The sequence below is a fragment of the Trypanosoma cruzi genome, assembly GCF_000209065.1.
Source record: "Trypanosoma cruzi strain CL Brener chromosome Unknown tcruzi_1047053507229, whole genome shotgun sequence".
Lineage (NCBI taxonomy): Eukaryota > Euglenozoa > Kinetoplastea > Trypanosomatida > Trypanosomatidae > Trypanosoma > Trypanosoma cruzi.
The window spans coordinates 1-18,963 of record NW_920236.1 but is presented as its reverse complement, the minus strand read 5'-3'; the positions used below and the strand labels follow the sequence as shown (position 1 = coordinate 18,963).

Genomic DNA, 18,963 nt, shown 5'->3' with positions numbered 1-18,963 from the left:
GCACGCAGCGTTGAGTTCGCCAGCAGCACACTCGAGTTCGGCGGTATCGCGCCATGCAGCACAATCGTGCCCTCCAGCGACGTCACATTCGTCATGTTGACGAGGGCGTGCGGCATCAAGCGCGCCGTGCTCTCGCCGAGGCCGCCAATCCGCAGCTGCGCGCCGCCCGCAAGCACGCAGTGGCGCAGCGTCACGTTCAGCGCGTCAGCGAACGCGTCCATCAAGCGCAGGTCCACCGCCACAGTGATCGGCCCGCTAAACACCACCGAGTCGAAGCACGCCGTCGCCCGCCAGCCGCCAACCGTCACCGACTCCGTCAGCGTCACGCCACTCACGCAGCCCTCCGCAGCATCGCCACCACCGCCACCGGCCCTCGCAGGCGGCACGTCGAACGGCAGGCACGCCTCGCCCACGCCGCCGGCACGGCAGCTGCACACGCAGTCGGAGAACGACGCAGTCAGCGCATCGAAGCACGCCAGCGCAGCCGCACAGCCGTCGCACGGCACCACGCTCACGGAGGGCAGGCCAGCCATGCGGTATTCGTCGCGGCTCCGCAGCACCCGGCCGCCGGCACGGTTGCACTGCACCGACACGACGCCGCTCGTGATCGTCGGCCCGGAGACAAGCGTCGCGCCAGCGGCAGCGCAGCGCGCAATCGACACGGTGCCGCCGCTCAGCGTCACACCCGAAAGCGACGCCACCGACGACGCCTCGCCCACCGCCCACACGTCGCGCAGCTCCAGCCACCCGCCGACACCAACCGTCCCACCGTCGCAGCGCACCAGCGACGACGCAACAGACCCCTCGACGCGCACAAAGCGCAGCACCGAATCAAACACCGCAAGGCGCTCTCCAAGGACAATGCCGCCGCTGCTGCTCACAACCGAGACGTTCGTCACGGAGAACACCGAGTGGCTCTGCAGGCTGAGACGCGACGAGGACGCCACATGCATCGCGGATGCGGTCGGACCGCCCGACGCCTCCAGCAACACGCCGTCAAGCACCACCGCGCTCGACAGCAGGTCCACGCCGCCGCCAACGTACACCGCCGACCCACCCGCGTGCAACGACCTCAGCACAGTGTTGCTCACACGCAGCTGCGACTGCAACAGCGAAATCGCGTGCAGCACAAGCGGCGAAGCCACCGCGTCCGTCAGTCCGCCCAGCTGGGAGTAGCGCATCGGCCCCGCCGCCACAATTGTCGAGTCACGGACCGTCACGTTCGTGTGTTCCGGCAGGCTGTGCATAAACACGAGCGAGCAGTAGCTCCCGGACAGCCCGCTCACGCTCACCTCCAGGCTCCGGTCACTCGTCGGCTCGCCGCTGTAGCCCCGCACGTAGATCTGCGCACCGCCGTCGCACACGCAGTTCCTCAATTCGATGCGCAGCGCGCCGGGAAGCATCGCCGCAACGTCGAACACCACAGCCACGCCGTTCGTGATGGACACGCCGTCCATCAGCACCGTGTCCACGGCGTGGCCAACCGTGATGGCTCTGTCCACCGTGCCGCCCCGCAGTCGCAACACCACCGCATGCACCGCGGACATCCACGCCGCCGCCACAACCAGCGCCAACACCAAAAGAAGCGCCACACGCACAGCCGTAATGGCCCTGCACCGCACACAGTGCCGGCTGCGCGGACACACACCCTCCGCAGACCGCATCCACAGACCCAAACAGGAACCAACAGGACTGTCGTGGTGTGTCGCACTCGCCCCGTCCACCATAACTCCTGTCCAACAAATCCCTTTATACAGATGGCAAATACAGAGACACAATTCCGATAGATCGCTATACCACTAATTCTAAACCTAATACTGCGAGTAATCCCTAATACCTTGAAACGATAGTTGTGCTGGTCAAGCCAAATTATCTCTAACTGCTCGGTCAGAGGAAATGGAGGCAAAAGCAACAGCAACACAGTGGCACACAGAGAGATCCGGCCACGAACAGTCCTCGTCACAGCACAAACACCGAAAAGAAGACACGCAGATGCAATCACGCCGCCAACACCATCGCCCTCCCCTATCGAACAGCACCGCACTAAATCGCGCCGTGGATACTTTGTGAATTAGCGGCAATTGAGCAGCATACAAGGAACAGCATCAAAATTTCATCCTATAATTGCTCAAATTTATGTTTCTCGTAATTTCTGCCAACAGCACTGAAAAGACCACAGAAGAAAAAGCTTCCATCCTTCCTCAAAATCAAAAACACAAGAAAAAAACCTCCATACCCTCTCCCTTTCCACGGCCTGAGTGCCGCAAGAGGCTGTCAACGTCAATAAAAACACGTGTGTGGAGGCCCCAAATGTGCGGGCGGGGTCGGCATCCAGCCACACGCACTCCCACACATACCCGCGCTCCCTCCACTCTCCCCCACACGGGGGCGGTGCCATGCGGGAAGGAAGTCCGCCACACAGCGCATGCACGAAGCACACGGTGAAGCAACGCCACCCATTCCGCACCGCAAGAAAGAGCCATGCGCTCAGCACAGACCCACGGCCGCAACGAGAGGAACGTGGCGCATCCAAGCCCACGGTACAGTTCTTTACTTCTCTCCGCCCCGTCAAGTTGAAATTACACTCCACAACGGGTTGTGGCGGGTGGCGTCCCACACTCACAGTGACGCACGGCGCACACCACTCGCTCCCTCCGATTGCACTCAGCAGGCCGGGGCCCAGTCACCCTCGTGTCATCGCAAAGGGGAACACAAACAATCGTCGTCGCTGGCCACCGGCGACTCTAGCAGGAAAGATGAAAGAATGGGGGCATGCCAACAGCACAGCGGACAGAGGGACATCCAACGGGACAAAAAGACACAAAGAGACAGTGGGAACAAAAAATACAAAAGCGAGCAAAAGGGATTTACAAAGAAAACAAAACACAATCAATAGAAGGCAGACAAAGAATAATAGTCCAGCAAAAGTCACAAAAGAAAAAGTGATCAGGCAGGACTTCTATTTCACGTTTCAAGCAACAAAAAACGACCGTGTGTTTGTGTATACATATTGCCCACACCAAGAAAAAGTAACAAAAAAAAATTGTACTTTTCCACGAGCCCACACAACGCCCCTCAAATTACATGTGGCACACGGTCTGCTCCTCCGTTCCTCCTTTTGTGCAGTCCGTGGGAATCACAGGAATGAGGCCGGCACGGCGTGTGGACAACAGAAGCAAACAGGAAGGAGAGGGTGCGCCACACATGAGAATGTGTGTGAATGATCAAAGAAACTTCACAAAAGAAAAAATTCAATGTATAAACACACACACGCATAAAAAGAAAAAGAAAAAATTACTCTTCGGCAGGCAATGGAATTGGAAGTGGTGCTGCGGATGTGTTCCAACGATTGCAGCAGCTCCTCACTCTCCCAGACCTCAACAGGAAGCCGCAGTGCCCCACAGCCCCAAAAGCGGAATAGAAAACACCCGAGACACACACCCATGCACGGTGCTCTCACCCCTTAAATCCCTCGCCCTCAAGTTAGTGCTGCTCTCGGAATAAGAAGAAACGCTGTCAGAAATGGCCTCAATGCCAGCTCACCCACTCCTCAGGCAGCGCTGACAGCGGCTCCATCTTTGGCTCTTCCGGCCCTTTTGATTCTTTTCAAGCAAGAGTACTAGACACTGGCACAACGTTGAAGTGGCCGGCTGCGCCAGGGTGCAATGTACTTCCGAAATTCTTCCCTACTCAACGGTCGGTTGTACAGAAAGACGTTTTTCGTCGTCACACGCCTCTCACTCCGTGTGTCGTCTGCGTTGCCTCCATCCCCTTCAATGCGAAAGTGTCCAATCTCCTGTGAACTCCTTCCAGTCGCTGAAGTCGATGCTGAATTCTCGAAACGCTGGCCAGTAGTGTAGACAGAGACCCGACTACCAGTCCAAGGCACAATCGCCACCTGACATTCCTTACCCGGTCCCCAAGTGATTCCGTTTGTATCCTTATTTCCGTTGAACATTGTTTCCCACCTCATTTTATGCGCTTGCGACAATTCAGGAAATACAGCGCTGCCTGTTTCATTTATCCCCACACCCATCAAAAAGATGCTGCCGCAAGATGGTGAAAACTTGTAAATAGACATCGCCTCCACAAAAGGTGAACCCGATGATTGCAAGGCACTACATCTGATTCTTCCCCCGATTGCCAACGGACCGCTACGCCCACGAACCAACACCCTTGGAAGCCGATCCACTGGAAAACCCTTCTTCCACAGCTGCCCCACCCGTCTCCGTAGCGTTCAGCCCCCAAGTTCCTCTTCCTTCCATGTAGTCTCGGATAATTTGCCGGACAAACACCCAACCAGCCCAGCTGGAGGCATGAAAGTGTCGCAGCCCTCGACAGACAGAAGATTTTTCTTGACATTTGAATAAGGGCAGAACTGGGAGACACAAATGCACAGCTCCTTCAAAGTCCTCACCGAATCCTTCACCCGCTTCAGCTTCGCAGTCAGGCACACAGACAAATGGCTGCGTGCCCATTCCCCATCGTCGTTCTTCCCGCACAGTAAAATCAACTCCTCTTCATCATCCTCGCCTTCACCACGTTCGTAAAAAAGGGAGCTGGCGGCAGCAGCATACAAATTACGGGATGCCAGCCCAATGCCTACAATGCGAACATCGCCCGCCAGCCAGAGAGAAGGCCGACCCTTTTCCTTTTCGCTCGCTTTATAACACGCCGGCGGGGTAACGCGCAACACGTCCCTTTCTTCAATCGTCGCAGTGACGAAGCCGCTCAGAACGCCTTTCCATGTCTACCATGTCAGTTGGCCCACGGGCGGGCGATTGGGTGTCCCCAAAGGCTCCGCCCACGTCTCCCCATTTTCACTGGACGCGTCCACCCTCCGCTGGCCGCCATCGGATGCAGTGATCATGAGATTTCCACCTTCCCAGAACACGACAAAGGGATTACTTCACCCCTCAGCAGATATCGCCCTCGACAGCATTTATTTCCCAAGCTTTGCCAAGCACGCGATCAGTGAGATGTGGTTTCCCCCAACACTCACAGTTTTTACAGGGAACACCAATCCTCCTTCAGCGTCATTAACAGCAGCGGCTACGCCGCCAATAATTTGTGGCAGAGATCTTCTTGTAGGCTGTTCTTAGCGCAAAGCTCCAAGGACGGTTGTCTTCGCAAGTTGGTTTTCTTAATTCCTTTATTTCCCTGCTTGTCTCCGTAAAATTCACCAACAACCAGCAGTGGTTCGCGGTACCTCCTCCGTTCGACTGCTCATACCAGATGTATTTATTGCTGTGACCTCCCACAAAAAAAAACTATCTTATTGCTCCATTGCAATCGCAGTAGGACTCAGGGCACAAGAAAATGGAATAGATCCGGTTATGGAGGCCGACAGTTTTGTCCTCCAATCCTTCCCATCATTTTCAGTGGCAATACCGGCCGCCCCAGCGTGGTGCCAGGGTCAATTGCTCCGTATTGTCGGGGGAAGCCAGCAATGCTTCCCTCACGGAATTTTTGATGCTGGCGCAGGGCTGACGGCAGCAACCAGCGCACGGGCCAGCCGCGTATTGCCGGGCACATTACAACACCACGAAGTCTGGGGGCACGCGTTGGCGTGCCGTCAGCACTACCATCCGTACTGTGTCAGTGCTGAGAGGAGATGTGGAAGAAAATCCCCGTCCCTTTCTGCAGGAGTTACGGTAAGGCGCTGCGGGTCTCACTCTGGCAAAACGTTTGGCGCTGAGCGTGATGTTGTATGACGAGAACGTGTTTTTCGTGCGTTGGGTGGAGCGGAGATGTCCTCACCCTGAAACCACTGGTTCCAGCCCGCCAGGGTTCCAGCAGCATGGAACTGCTTGCATCTGTCCAGGCGGCGGCGTGTCCATTCTCGTCTGTGAGGGGCAGCGGGCGGAAGCAGGACCGGCCCTTGTCGCTGGCATCGGGCTTGCGCAAGCGAGCAGCCACCCAGAGGCAGGAATAAAACTGACGGTGTCGTCGGCGCATCTCCTTCCCTCCCCTGCAAAGAGTATGAAGGTGGAGGAGTCGGATGGGCTGCTCTGCGCGGACGGGCCACAGCTAATGGGTGCAGACACCAACGCACACAGCGAGGCTTGGGATCGCAGCATCCCATCAGGCTCCCGTGGCGATACCGTTGCGCAGCGGTGCGAGAATGTATCCCAGGTCGTCAACATTGGAGAGCGCAAGAGGTACACCAAACAACAGGGCAGTTGAGCATACGACGTCGCCCTGCCTGAAGACGGTGTCGTCACCCACTGGGCAGCACAGCCCTCACCGGACAGTGATCACTGCATCATCCTCCTTGATGCTCTGATCGGAGACGACACACTCGCAGTGGTTCCGAGACCTAAACGGAAATAATTAAAATGGAAGAAGACGGATTGGAATAAGTAAAGCGGGAATACCAACCAATTCGGCAGAATCCCGCAAGAATTAAACAACATGAACGGCACAGAGAAGCACATTGCATCCGAAATGCAGAAATCCACTAAGGCAACTGTCCAGGCAGGAAACCGCCAGTCGTCCCCACTCTGGACCCCAGGACTGGCGGAGCCGAACTGCGAAATCGCCGCCGCACCCCAAGCAGAACGCAGTCAGCGGCTCAAACTCCGTCACAGAGAAGTGCTGCGCGAAGTACCCAAAAGCCGCTGGCACACGCTCCGCTCCAAACTCGAGTCCGCGGACGGTAACAGCCGGCAGATAGTACGCCGTGCGTATGCCACTCGCTCCCTGAGCATGCCAGCCATGAAAGCAGATGGCCTAATGCTCAGCAGACACCAGAGGTCAGCCACCTCGTGAGGCTCTGGGCGGCAAAAGCAACACGGCACCCAAAGTCCTGCCCGCCGCCACCGATCCTGACGAATGCGAGAAACTTCACCCCAATGAAAATGGCAGAGCTCAAACGCGCCCGACGATTGTTGCCCTTCGGACCGGCGCCTGTCCCCGACAGAATGAATGGAGAAGCGCTGCGCCATCTACGCCGTGTAGCGAAGCGTGCCGTCCCCGGCTTTTCAATATACGCCTACGTACAGAAGCCGTCCGGCGGAATTGGCGACGTGGAGTCATGAGACCCTTCCCACCATTCTGGGGAGAACGGCATCCGACTCCCACTCACACCGACCTGTCGCGATGAGCAGCTGCCTCGGATCGCTCATGTAACGTATTCGTGCCGCACGCAGCCGAGGCGTCATCGAATCCCAGTTGTCTCCACAGCCACCTGGCCTTCGGCCCAACAATTCCTCCCTCGATCAATTGCTGCACCTCAGGGCTGCCATGCACTGCAACGCTCCACAACACCGCACGGCGGCTGTCTTTGTGGGCCACGCCCATGCCTTTGAAACAGTAAACCATAACAAAATCGTTTTGGAAATGCGGCGACTGTCGGCAAACAATCACATCGTCGTGGTCTCCATCACGCTCTCAACGGCCCCCTGCTGCAAGGTTTTTTTATTCAGGCAACGCCCCAGCACCGCGTGAAGGCGCGACTTCATCGCCGGGGAAAAGGACGACGCCGCAGTTCCCCAGTAGCAAATTCGTGCCTCTGTGTCTTGCCTAACGCAGCCGCAGAAACAATACGGAAATAGAAGACATGCAGGCACATAGACACAAGAAACGCAGTGGGCGCGGTACAGAAGCACAGCCAGCAGTGAGGAACCCAAAGAAGCAAATATAAGCAAAAAAAAACATCAAAAGAGAATATTCCTAAAGACTCCCCACAAATGGATTTCTGCGGGTGTGTGTTCTACGGCAATGTTTATATATTTCACTACACACAAAAACAGCATACGCTTCAGCACACAATATCGCGTCATACGTTACGGTACAACAGAAAATCGAGCGCAACAAGGGCGACAGCTAAATCCCCTCCCACACAGTCGTCGAAGAACGGGAAAGAGTCGAACGAGCACTCGCTCAAAAATAGAAACAAGTCTATAGAAACTACGAACAACGACACGGTCGGTGCAGAGGCAAGGAGTGGTTGTGTTGCGCAGCAGCCATGGCGTTGCGCCCCTCCCTCATCGACCAGCACCACACGCCTGCCAGTTCCAAGTGGCTCACCTCCGAGAACGGCGTGATCAATCAATACGGCTCGCATTGGATGCGCGGTCAAGCAGGCTCAGGGCGTCTGAGGGGGTGTCAGCAGCCATGAGCTGCAGCTGTGCGGGTGGTCGGTACGACGACGCAACGGTGGTGCCTGAGGCGTACGACGATGACATCATGTCGTGCGGCTTCTGCGTCTCTTCGTCGCCATGCTCGTCATCGCGTAGCAGCGCCTCCAGCCCGCCACGCCGCGGCTCGCGCAGCTCCTGCCAGTGGCGGTCCTCCGCGTACCACACAACGACGCTGTACATAGCGGCCGCAAGCAGCACAGTCGTCAGCAGCAGCACTATCGCCACGTACGCCCTCGCACCGCCGTCGCTCGGCGCAAGATGGTTGGCCGCGCTGATCACGCACAGCACCGCAAGGAGCACAAAGCTCGCCGCGCGCATCACCGTCAGGAAGGCCGAGCGCATCATGCTCGTGAAGGCAACCACGCCCGCGCCCGCAAGCAGCACAGCCGCCATGCAGAAGTACTGGACGTGGCAGCCTCCCGCGGGCGGGTGCACAGCCGCAATCAGGCCCGCCACACACAGCACCGACAGCTGGAACACGCACCAGTACACGTGGCTGCCCCTCATGTTCGTCAGCATGCCGCCGTACATCCGCTGCTGCGCCGCGGGATACCAATACCCGACGGGGTACAGCAGGCGCTCGTGCAGCGGCTTCCTCGAAAACTGCCAGTACTTCGTGAAGCTCGCGCCCACGTGGCGGAAAATAAAGAAGCACACGCCAGCAGGGAACGCTGCACCGTACAGCACACCAACGACGCCAACCACGCGGTGCTGCACGCGGGCGCCGGGCATCGCCAGTGCGAGCACGGAGCCGAAGAAGATGCCGAGCTGCATCGCGTGGGCCACGACGTACGTCAGGCTCGGGAAGCGCATTGCCGCCCACGCACTCGCCGTATCCACGCCGCGCCACCGCTGGAAGGCCGCCGTCACACCGCAGTGCACGCACCCGAACACAGCGGCGAGCAGCGCGTTGCCCACCACCATCCACAGCGGATCAAGGGCAGCGAACACCGACAGGAAGTACGGCAGCGCAACGGTGCTCGCACGCTCCTGCGCCGAGGCGCATGGCATCCTCGCGAAAACGCCGAGCATCTGCATCTCCAGAATGGAGCCCAGCCCGCCGGTCACCACCACGGCAACAGCCGCCGCACCCGCAACGACGCCGGTGATCGCCGAGAGGGCGCTGGCAGCGGCGGGCAGCGTGTTCGACCTGATCGTGAAGAACCCAAGCAGCACACCCTTGCAGCCGCCGGACACCGCCACAGCGTCGCAGCGAATGACTAGCGTCTCGTCGGCAACAATGAAGTAACCGCGGTGCACGGGCACAGCCAGCTCCAGGACGGTGGACGGATTCGTCGCGTTGCGCACCCACGTCGCGTTGCTCAGCATCGCTCCCCACGGACCACCAAACCCGCTCGGCTGCGCCGTCGACACCGGCACAAAGCTCAGGTGCGTGCCGAGCTGCGGGTCGCGTGCCCAACGAAACGGCGGCGGCAGCGCCACCACCAGCCATGTCGGGACGGCGCTCCCACCGCCGCGAATGTCGTTCTGCGTCAGACTCCCACCAGCCGCCGTCGTCGTCACAGCAAGCGTCGGGCACGCCACCTCGCTCCACCACAGCGTGCTGCTCACCGACGCCGTCGGGGTCCGCGTAGGCGGCAGCGCCACCGTCTCCGTCACTTGCAGGGTCTCCGTCGGCCCGTACTGCGTCGAACTGTAGTGCGCCGTGCTCAGGCGCGGTGTTGGCGTCCATGTCGGCGTCAGGCTGCGCGTCTCCGTCAGCGTCGCCGTGTGGCTCAGCAGCGGCATGCCGGGTGTGCGGTTGCACCCGTCCACGTGCGGCAGGTACACCGGCAGGCAGTCGCGCCCGTACCCGCCCTCAGCACAGCGGCAGCCGCACGACACCGACATCGCCCTCGTCGCAGCTGCAAAGCAGTGCACGTCGGCGTCGCACACGCCACACGCCACGGGGCGGAATTCCCCGATGATGCCGGCGGACCTGTAGTCCATCGGCCGCAGCGCCTGCCCGTTGAGCGTCAGGCACCCCACAACGAACTTCCGGCCGGCACCCCCGAGCGCAACGGTGCCGTCCATCACGACGGGCCCACTGCCGGCGTTCCCATAGAGCGTCAGCGTGCTCCGCACAAGTTCCGCACTGCGCGGGTACGACGGCAGCAAAAGGAGCCTCCCGCTGATGCTGTTGCCGCGCACCGACAGCCACGACCCGGACGCAAACGACGCCGACCCCCGCAGCTCCAGCAGCGCGCCATCGGTCAGCGCACCGGCGTTGTCGTTCACCACGACGGCGGACGCGTTGGCCTCCACTCCGCTGTCAAACACCAACCCATGCGCGGCGTACACCTGGCTCCCAGACACGCGCAGCACAGCGCCCCCCGACGCAACCACGCGCACACTCGCGTACAACGCATATTCGCCACCGAACACAGCCGCGTCCACCGCGACACCGCCACCGACAAGCTCCAGCTCCGCGCCGTCCACCACCACCGTCCGCCCACCAGTCATCACGGTCACGAGAGCCACGCCAGACACAACCAGCACGGACCGCACGAGCCGCAGGCCCGACAGCACCAGCACCGGTGCGTACGGCGAGGACTGCGAGCCGGGAAGATACACAAGCGGCGTCGACCTCGCGGCCACCAGCAGGGAGTCCGTCACCGTCAGCACGGACCCCGCGGGAAACGTGCCGGTCAGCACAAGCGCACCGTTCAGGGCCTCCACATCGCACACCGACAGCTCCACCGGCCCGCTCTCGTCGCTCCCCGCCGCACCCGCACCGCGCAACGCTCCACCGCCCATCACGTACAGCACGGCGCCGTTCAGCAGCGACACGTTCTGCACAACGATCCGCACGCCGTCCCGCGCCATCCACGGCACGTAGAGCACAGGACTCACGCCGTCCAGCACAACGTGGCGCAGCGTCACCTCGCTCGCACCGGCAGGCACAACAAACACCGACCGCACCGTCACGCCCTCGCGGACAAACACACTCGACGCAGTGCCCACAGCAGGCGGCAGCGCGGGAGCATCCACAGGCACGCACGCCTCGCCGTACCCGCCGCTGCCGCACGCGCACACGCACACACCGTCCTTCATGCTCGCCGACGCAGTCCTGGGCGCGTAGCAGTAAGTGTCCCTGTCGCAGGCGTCGCACCCAGCAACGCCGATGCTCCCAGCGCCGCCAAAACCAGCCGCTGCGTACTCCTCCGCCGTCGACAGGACACGTCCACCAGCGTCGTTGCACGCCACCCTCACATGCGCCCCAGCCGCAAGCGACAGGCTCATCGACAGCATCCGCGGCAGCAGCGCTCGGTTGCGCACAAAGCTCAGCGTGCTCCCAACAGCGGTCACGGCGCCAGCGGCGTGGAGCATCTCCCTCAAGACGCCGTCGTGCACGTTGCCCTTCGCCTGCAGCATCGATCCGCCAGCCAGGCTCACCGTCGAATAAAACGCCACCGCGTAGTCCTCCGTCAACAAAAAGTCGCTCCGCACAAGCGCCACAGCGGAGCCCGACACGCTCACAGCCCCACGCACAGACACCGCGTGCTTGCACAACAGGAACTCGCTGTCAACAAACGCCACCACGGAGCCGCCACTGGCCGCAACACCGCCCTCCACCGACACGCACAGCCCCAGCGCCGTCTGCACCGACAGCCCGTCCACGTACAGCGCACCGCGCGACGACAGCGCCACGCCGCCAACCACCAACACGCCAACAGCGTCGCCAAACACCGCCGCCACATGCGTGCGCGCAATGGTCAGCACGCTCCCAGTCAGATTCACGTTGTGCACCACGAGGCACGCGGAGGCGTCGCCAAGGCCGTAGGCGTCGCGGTACGCAACGCGCTTCTCTGCGATCAGCACCGAGTCCACCACAGTGACGCGCGAGCCCGGCGGGTATCGGTTCGCCACCACCACGCCGCCGCCGGAACACGACTCAAGCCCGCTGATCAACACATCGGCGCGCTCGCCAGCAGTCGGGTCGGATCGCCACCCGACAACGTACAGGCTCGCTCCGTCCACAAACGTGCAGTTCGCCAGCGTCACGTTGCGCACGCTCCCCGACATCGACTCCACGTCCACCACGACGTCCGCCGCAAAGGTTACACCAACGAAGCACACCACCGACGTCCCGAGGTCGGCGTTCAGCTCCACATCCACACGCACGTCGCGCACGCACAGGTCGGCGCCGTCGGTGCTCGGTGGCTCGGGGACAGCAACGGGCAGGCACGCATCGCCGTGGCCGCCCTCAGCACACCTGCAGGCGCAGCCATCACTCGAGGCAATCGTCGTGTACGCGGGGAAGCACGACGCCGCAAGGGCGCATGGATCGCTGCACGTCAGAATGGTGACATTGTACACGGACGGAATAATGTATCTCACCCCCTCCTCGCCGTTCACAGTGTTGCACGCAGCCACAATCGCTCCGTTTGTGAGATCGCTGGACCCCGTGGATATCAGCAGCACGTTCAGCGCGACCGTGCTGGACATAAATCGGTTGCCGGACACAGACACCGTGGAGTCACGGAGATTCACTTTGGGGAGAAGAAAAGCAAACGCATCCAATGGTGATACGCGGCAGAGGTTGCCGCTCAACTGCAGCCAGGAGTTGTAGTAGATGTTCGAGGAGTAGCTTGAATAAAACACAGCCGAGCTTCCCTGTATGTCGTTGCCCTGAAACACAACCGCCGAAAAAGACTCCACACCTAAGGTCCACAGAAATAACATGAAGCACTGCACCGGCCTCGTCACAACGTTGCCTCGGATCACCACGGCAGAGTTGTTCAGTACACTCAGTGACGAAGAATGCATAGACCCCTCAAGATATATAAGCGTGCCGTTAACGCCAGCCATATGAAACTTGTTGCCCATCACAGCAAACACGGAGTGCCACGACACCCTCAGCGCAGATCCAACGACGTGAATGGCGCTCGACGATGCCATCTCGGTCTGAAACACATTGCCACTGAGCACCACCGCGGAGTCGTTGCTGATCACCAGCTCATTCATCGAGACACACGACGGATTCCTAAGGCCCAAAAACGACCGAGGGACCAGCCTCGTGACCGCAAAGCGGTTCCCGCTGATCGTGATATTCGTGCGCGGTGGAAACACACCCTCCGGGCTAAGCAGCGCGTCAATAAATGTATTGCCGGTGACGACGATGTTCAGCGACCCCACAGCGGCGTACACGTTGCCCAACAGCAACAGAACGGCGCCATCCCTCCACGTGCATCCATCGAACGTGACATTCGCCAAGTCGCCCGTCATCGCCCCAACCAGCACCGTCAGAATCATGCGGCCCCCGCTGAACGTCACGTTACGGTAGCACAGCCACGACAGCCCACTGCCCACAGCCTGCGCAACCTCGGGGTACACCATGTCGCTGATGCACTCACCAATCGGCGGAGGTGGCGGCACTGGCGGCGTGGGCGGTGGCGGCGGGCCAGCAGGCACAGGCGCCGGGACACACACATCGCCGTGCGCTCCAGCAGCGCACTGGCACTTGCAGTCAACGACCGCCGTCGTCAGCGGAGCAAAGCAGTCTCCCTCCTTCGTGCACTCCCCGCATGCGGCAACCGTCGTCACGTCGGTGATGCCGTGGAGCGTCAGTTCTGCCGCCGTCGTCACCACCCGTCCCGCAACCGTCAGGCACCCGGCAACGAACCGGTAGCCGGCGTCAACCCGCGATAGCAAGGAGACCGACCACCCCGTCAAGCCCATCTTGCAGCCCGTCAGCGTCAACACACTGCTGCTGTCAATGATCAAAAAGGTGGATTCAGTTGCGTAAAAAATCGCACCCACTCCCACGTCGTTGTCACGCCAGTCCAGCCAGCTTGACTGCTCAACGGTCCACGAGTTTAGTGAATAAATGGCATAGGACACGGAACCGCTGTTCCCCACCACGCGCAACACGCTGTGGTCCGACACGCTGAATCCGTCGTGCTGATACAGGAAGCTTGTTCCGGAGGCCATTGTATTGTTGAGCAGCGCAAAAACAGAGTGATCGCAAACACCAAGGGTAATTAAGTACAGAATGTGTGTGTATCCATCGAAGCTGCAGTACCGCGTGTACAGCGAGCTGCCGCCCGCCAGCGACAGCGTCCCAATAGAGTACAAACCAAACCCCCAATAACTCGATGCACGCGCCTTGACGTTGCTGACCAACAGCGAGGACGCATTCAATACAACGTTTAGCAGCAGCACCACGCCAAACCTGTTGCTGATATTATCCGCCAACTGCAACTCAAAGGTCTGCACCGCATCAACCTCCGTGATGGCAATGTCGCAGTGCTGCGGGAGGGCGAGTGCAAACACAACAACGGAGGACCGCATCACCGCCTGGCTCACGCGGATCAGGACGCCGGATGACTCGGCCGACTCAGCGCCCCCAAAAAACCACAGCACGGCGCCCTCACGGAATGTGCACCCGGTGAGCGTGATGTTGATGGGGAGATGCAGCGGCATACTGTCGAGGTAGAACGTCAGCACAGCACCCACGCCGCTGAATGTCACACCCATGTAGCAGTGGTGCGTCTTCCACATGTTCAGCGTAATTTTCGTCAGCGTCTGGTTCACCACACAGCTCGTGTCACCGTCGACGGCTCTCTCCGCTACGGGCGGTACAACCGTGTCGGGCACCTCGAAGGGAAGACACGACGCGCCATGCCATCCGTCCTTGCAGCTGCACGAGCACGAGCCGCGGTCCACCGACTCCGTCCCGGGCATGTAGCACACCGCGTCGTCGTTGCATGTGCCACACCTGAACACCACCACCTCCTCCGGAAACACGTCGTCGTACGACACTTCCTCACCGCCCTGCAGGTTGCACCCCACCACAAAATTCGCGGGGGAAGCCACAATAGTTTCTGACGAGGCCAGATCAGCAAAAGAATAACTATCGTCCAACTGGCGGTTGTGTGCAAGCACCACGGTGGTGCCGCTGTCCGACAGCTTAATTTTGTGCTGGGCATGTGCCATACTTAATACTAAGGCTTCGCCCACCTTGTTGCCCTCCACACGCCACTGCGCACCACCTTCGAGAGTCACATAGCCGCCAAAATACACCAACGCGGAATCCGAAAACTCCGCGCTGCCAACAAAGTCGCAGTCCGCCACTCTCAGCAGCCCCGCGGAGCTCACGACGGTATCCTCAAATACATAAACTCCATTGACCGCGCTCATCGTGTTATTCTCCACGTCAAAGTAGCCGCCATTCTTCACTTCAACAGGGCAAACGCAAACGGATGACTCCACACCGTCCTCCTCTTCCGTTGCGATCAACGTATTTCCCTTCACAATGATCCCGCCACCATTAACAACACCAATGGAGAAATAGATTGCGTACCTATTCCCCTCAATGTTGTTGTCAAGCAGCAGCAGCGTCGAGTTCGCTCCAAGAGAAGGCAAATAAAAAGCAACGGCATGGACCGACGTCGTCACAAGCGTACTGCCCACCACCAGTATCTGGGAGCTCGCACCAAAATCACCCTCAAACTCCAAAGCACCGGAATCTAACATCGAGGATGTCACGTTCACGTGCACTCGCGCACCACTCCCCTTGATCGACAGGCCTATGAGGACGCACTGCAGCAGCGTGATGTTGAGTGTCTGCTGTGGCGCGTCAAAATGCAACAGGTCCAGCACAATCGCGGCAGTGAAGGTCACGTTGACAAAGCACAGACCATGCACACCGGGATCAGGATCGTCTACGGAGCTGATGCTGCCACCGTGCACGCAGCGGACCTCCGTGTCCTTCGCATCGGGGAGCGGGAGCGGCCCAAGGCCGTCCGGAACAGCAGCTGGCAGACACGTGTCGCCGTGGCCGCCAGCAGCGCACACACACTCACAGCCGCTGATGCTGCTCGTCCTCGCCGCAAAGCACACGGCGTCCACGGTGCACGCACCACAGTCCAACACCGTCACGGGCACTCCAATATTGAGGTCGTATTGGTAATTCGTCACAGGTGAGCCCCTTGCCTCGTTGCACACGCCGTAGATGATCGGGCGCGCGTCGGATGGTGGTGACCAGTTGCTTGTCATATTTGCGATGGTCGACGAGTACGATCCGTACGTGAAGCTGTTGTCAAGTATCGACCACACACTCTGATCGCGGAACGCCACGCCGTAGTAGTTCGTCACGTACACAACGTAGGCGGCGCGGAACTCGTTGTCGCGGTGCACCAGCCAGCTGCCGCCAGTCACGGTCAGCGTGGTTGCCATGAGCATGGCGAAGCCGAGACGGAAAGTGCTGGACACAATCTGCAGCACGCTGCCGCCAGCCACCGCAACATCCCTAAAAACAAACGCGCCTTCTTGGAGTTTAGCACTCGGCGCACTCCACGAGCTGTTCTGCACCGAGAACACGGAGCCGCCGCCGACAAGCAGGTCCGACCCAAAAGCGTACATCACGTGCGTCCGCGACATAAGGACACAGTTGTCCATGTAGAAGACGCTGGACAAGTTCGCGACAAAGCCGCGCTCCACGAGGATAGCAGCGCACAAGCCCCCGCCACACACCAGCGACAACCGCGTCATGACAAACCGCGTCGACAGAAGCCGGACACCGTCCAGGACAAGCACGGGGCCGTACCGGGATTCCTCGTGGCCAGGGGTCGTCGGCACGTACTGCGACCCGCCAACCGTCGCACGCAGCGTTGAGTTCGCCAGCAGCACACTCGAGTTCGGCGGCATCGCGCCATGCAGCACAATCGTGCCCTCCAGCGACGTCACATTCGTCATGTTGACGAGGGCGTGCGGCATCAAGCGCGCCGTGCTCTCGCTGAGGCCACCAATCCGCAGCTGCGCGCCGCCCGCAAGCACGCAGTGGCGCAGCGTCACGTTCAGCGCGTCAGCGAACGCGTCCATCAAGCGCAGGTCCACCGCCACAGTGATCGGCCCGCTAAACACCACCGAGTCGAAGCACGCCGTCGCCCGCCAGCCGCCAACCGTCACCGACTCCGTCAGCGTCACGCCACTCACGCAGCCCTCCGCAGCATCGCCACCACCACCACCGGCCCTCGCAGGCGGCACGTCGAACGGCAGGCACGCCTCGCCCACGCCGCCGGCACGGCAGCTGCACACGCAGTCGGAGAACGACTGCCGTCAGCGCATTGAAGCACGCCAGCGCAGCTGCACAGCCGTCGCACGGCACCACGCTCACGGAGGGCAGGCCAGCCATGCGGTATTCGTCGCGGCTCCGCAGCACCCGGCCGCCGGCACGGTTGCACTGCACCGACACGACGCCGCTCGTGATCGTCGGCCCGGAGACAAGCGTCGCGCCAGCGGCAGCGCAGCGCGCAATCGACACGGTGCCGCCGCTCAGCGTCACACCCGAAAGCGACGCCACCGACGACGCCTCGCCCACCGCCCACACGTCGCGCAGCTCCAGCCACCCGCCGACACCAACCGTCCCACCGTCGCAGCGCACCAGCGACGACGCAACAGACCCCTCGACGCCCACGAAGCGCAGCACCGAATCAAACACCGCAAGGCGCTCTCCAAGGACAATGCCGCCGCCGCTGCTCACAACGGAGACGTTCGTCACGGAGAACACCGAGTGGCTCTGCAGGCTGAGACGCGACGAGGACGCCACATGCATCGCGGACGCGGTCGGACCGCCCGACGCCTCCAGCAACACGCCGTCAAGCACCACCGCGCTCGACAGCAGGTCCACGCCGCCGCCAACGTACACCGCCGACCCACCCGCGTGCAACGACCTCAGCACAGTGTTGCTCACACGCAGCTGCGACTGCAACAGCGAAATCGCGTGCAGCACAAGCGGCGAAGCCACCGCGTCCGTCAGTCCGCCCAGCTGGGAGTAGCGCATCGGCCCCGCCGCCACAATCGTCGAGTCACGGACCGTCACGTTCGTGCGTGCCGGCAGGTTGTGCACAAACACAAGCGAGCAGTAGCTCCCGGACAGCCCGGTCACGCTCACCTCCAGGCTCCGGTCACTCGCCGGCTCGCCGCTGTAGCCCCGCACGTAGATCTGCGCACCGCCGTCGCACACGCAGTTCCTCAATTCGATGCGCAGCGCGCCGGGAAGCATCGCCGCAACGTCGAACACCACAGCCACGCCGTTCGTGATGTACACGCCGTCCATCAGCACCGTGTCCACGGCGTGGCCAACCGTGATGGCTCTGTCCACCGTGCCGCCCCGCAGTCGCAACACCACCGCATGCACCGCGGGCATCCACGCCGCCGCCGCAACCAGCGCCAACACAAAAAAAAGCGCCGCACGCACAGCCGCAATGGCCCTGCTCCGCACACGATGCCGGCTGCGCGGACACACACCCCCCGCAGACCGCATCCACAGACCCAAACAGGAACCAACAGGACTGTCGTGGTGTGTCGCACTCGCCCCGTCCACCATAACTCCTGTCCAACAAATCCCTTTCTACAGATGGCAAATACAGATACACAATTCCTATATATCGCTATCCCACTAATACTACTTGTCCTAATACAGCAATTAATACTTAATACCTTGAAACGATAGTTGTAATGGTGAAGCCAAAGTAACTCTAACTGCTCGGTCAGAGGAGAAGGAAGACAGGAACAACAGCAAATAAACACAGTGGCACGCAGAGGCATCCGGCCACAGCCCGACCGCCAACACAAAGACGCGAGAACACAATCAAAACAGTTACGCCATCCACCCCCCACCGCCCACGCAGCCCCACACAACCACCGTGCGGAGTGGCGGGATCCCAGCAAAGAAGCACATGACCATTGGCACCGCTAGCGTGACCGATGGGTCGGCACTGCACAACAAACAGCGTCCAGGTTGATGCTGTGCACACGGCATGCAAATGAAGAAAAAGCAGAAAGGCAGCAGTCGGACACAGGGAAAATCTAT

The 18,963-nt window shown here is 60.5% G+C and overlaps 1 protein-coding gene and 2 pseudogenes across 1 annotated transcript, besides 4 other annotated features; all 3 read right to left on the bottom strand.

Annotated features, from left to right (window-relative positions):
- Window positions 1–1,727, bottom strand: Tc00.1047053507229.29 (dispersed gene family protein 1 (DGF-1), putative; the record flags this gene model as incomplete). Its single annotated transcript, XM_804318.1, has 1 exon — window positions 1–1,727. A coding segment is annotated over one exon (1,727 nt), but the record flags the coding sequence as incomplete, so codon positions are not given.
- Window positions 1–18,963: a sequence feature (areas not merged during assembly with more than two copies in the genome that could not be assigned to a particular haplotype).
- Window positions 3,596–3,661: a mobile genetic element.
- Window positions 3,607–5,094, bottom strand: Tc00.1047053507229.25 (annotated as a pseudogene).
- Window positions 5,563–9,773: a mobile genetic element.
- Window positions 8,047–18,477, bottom strand: Tc00.1047053507229.20 (annotated as a pseudogene).
- Window positions 13,506–13,547: a microsatellite.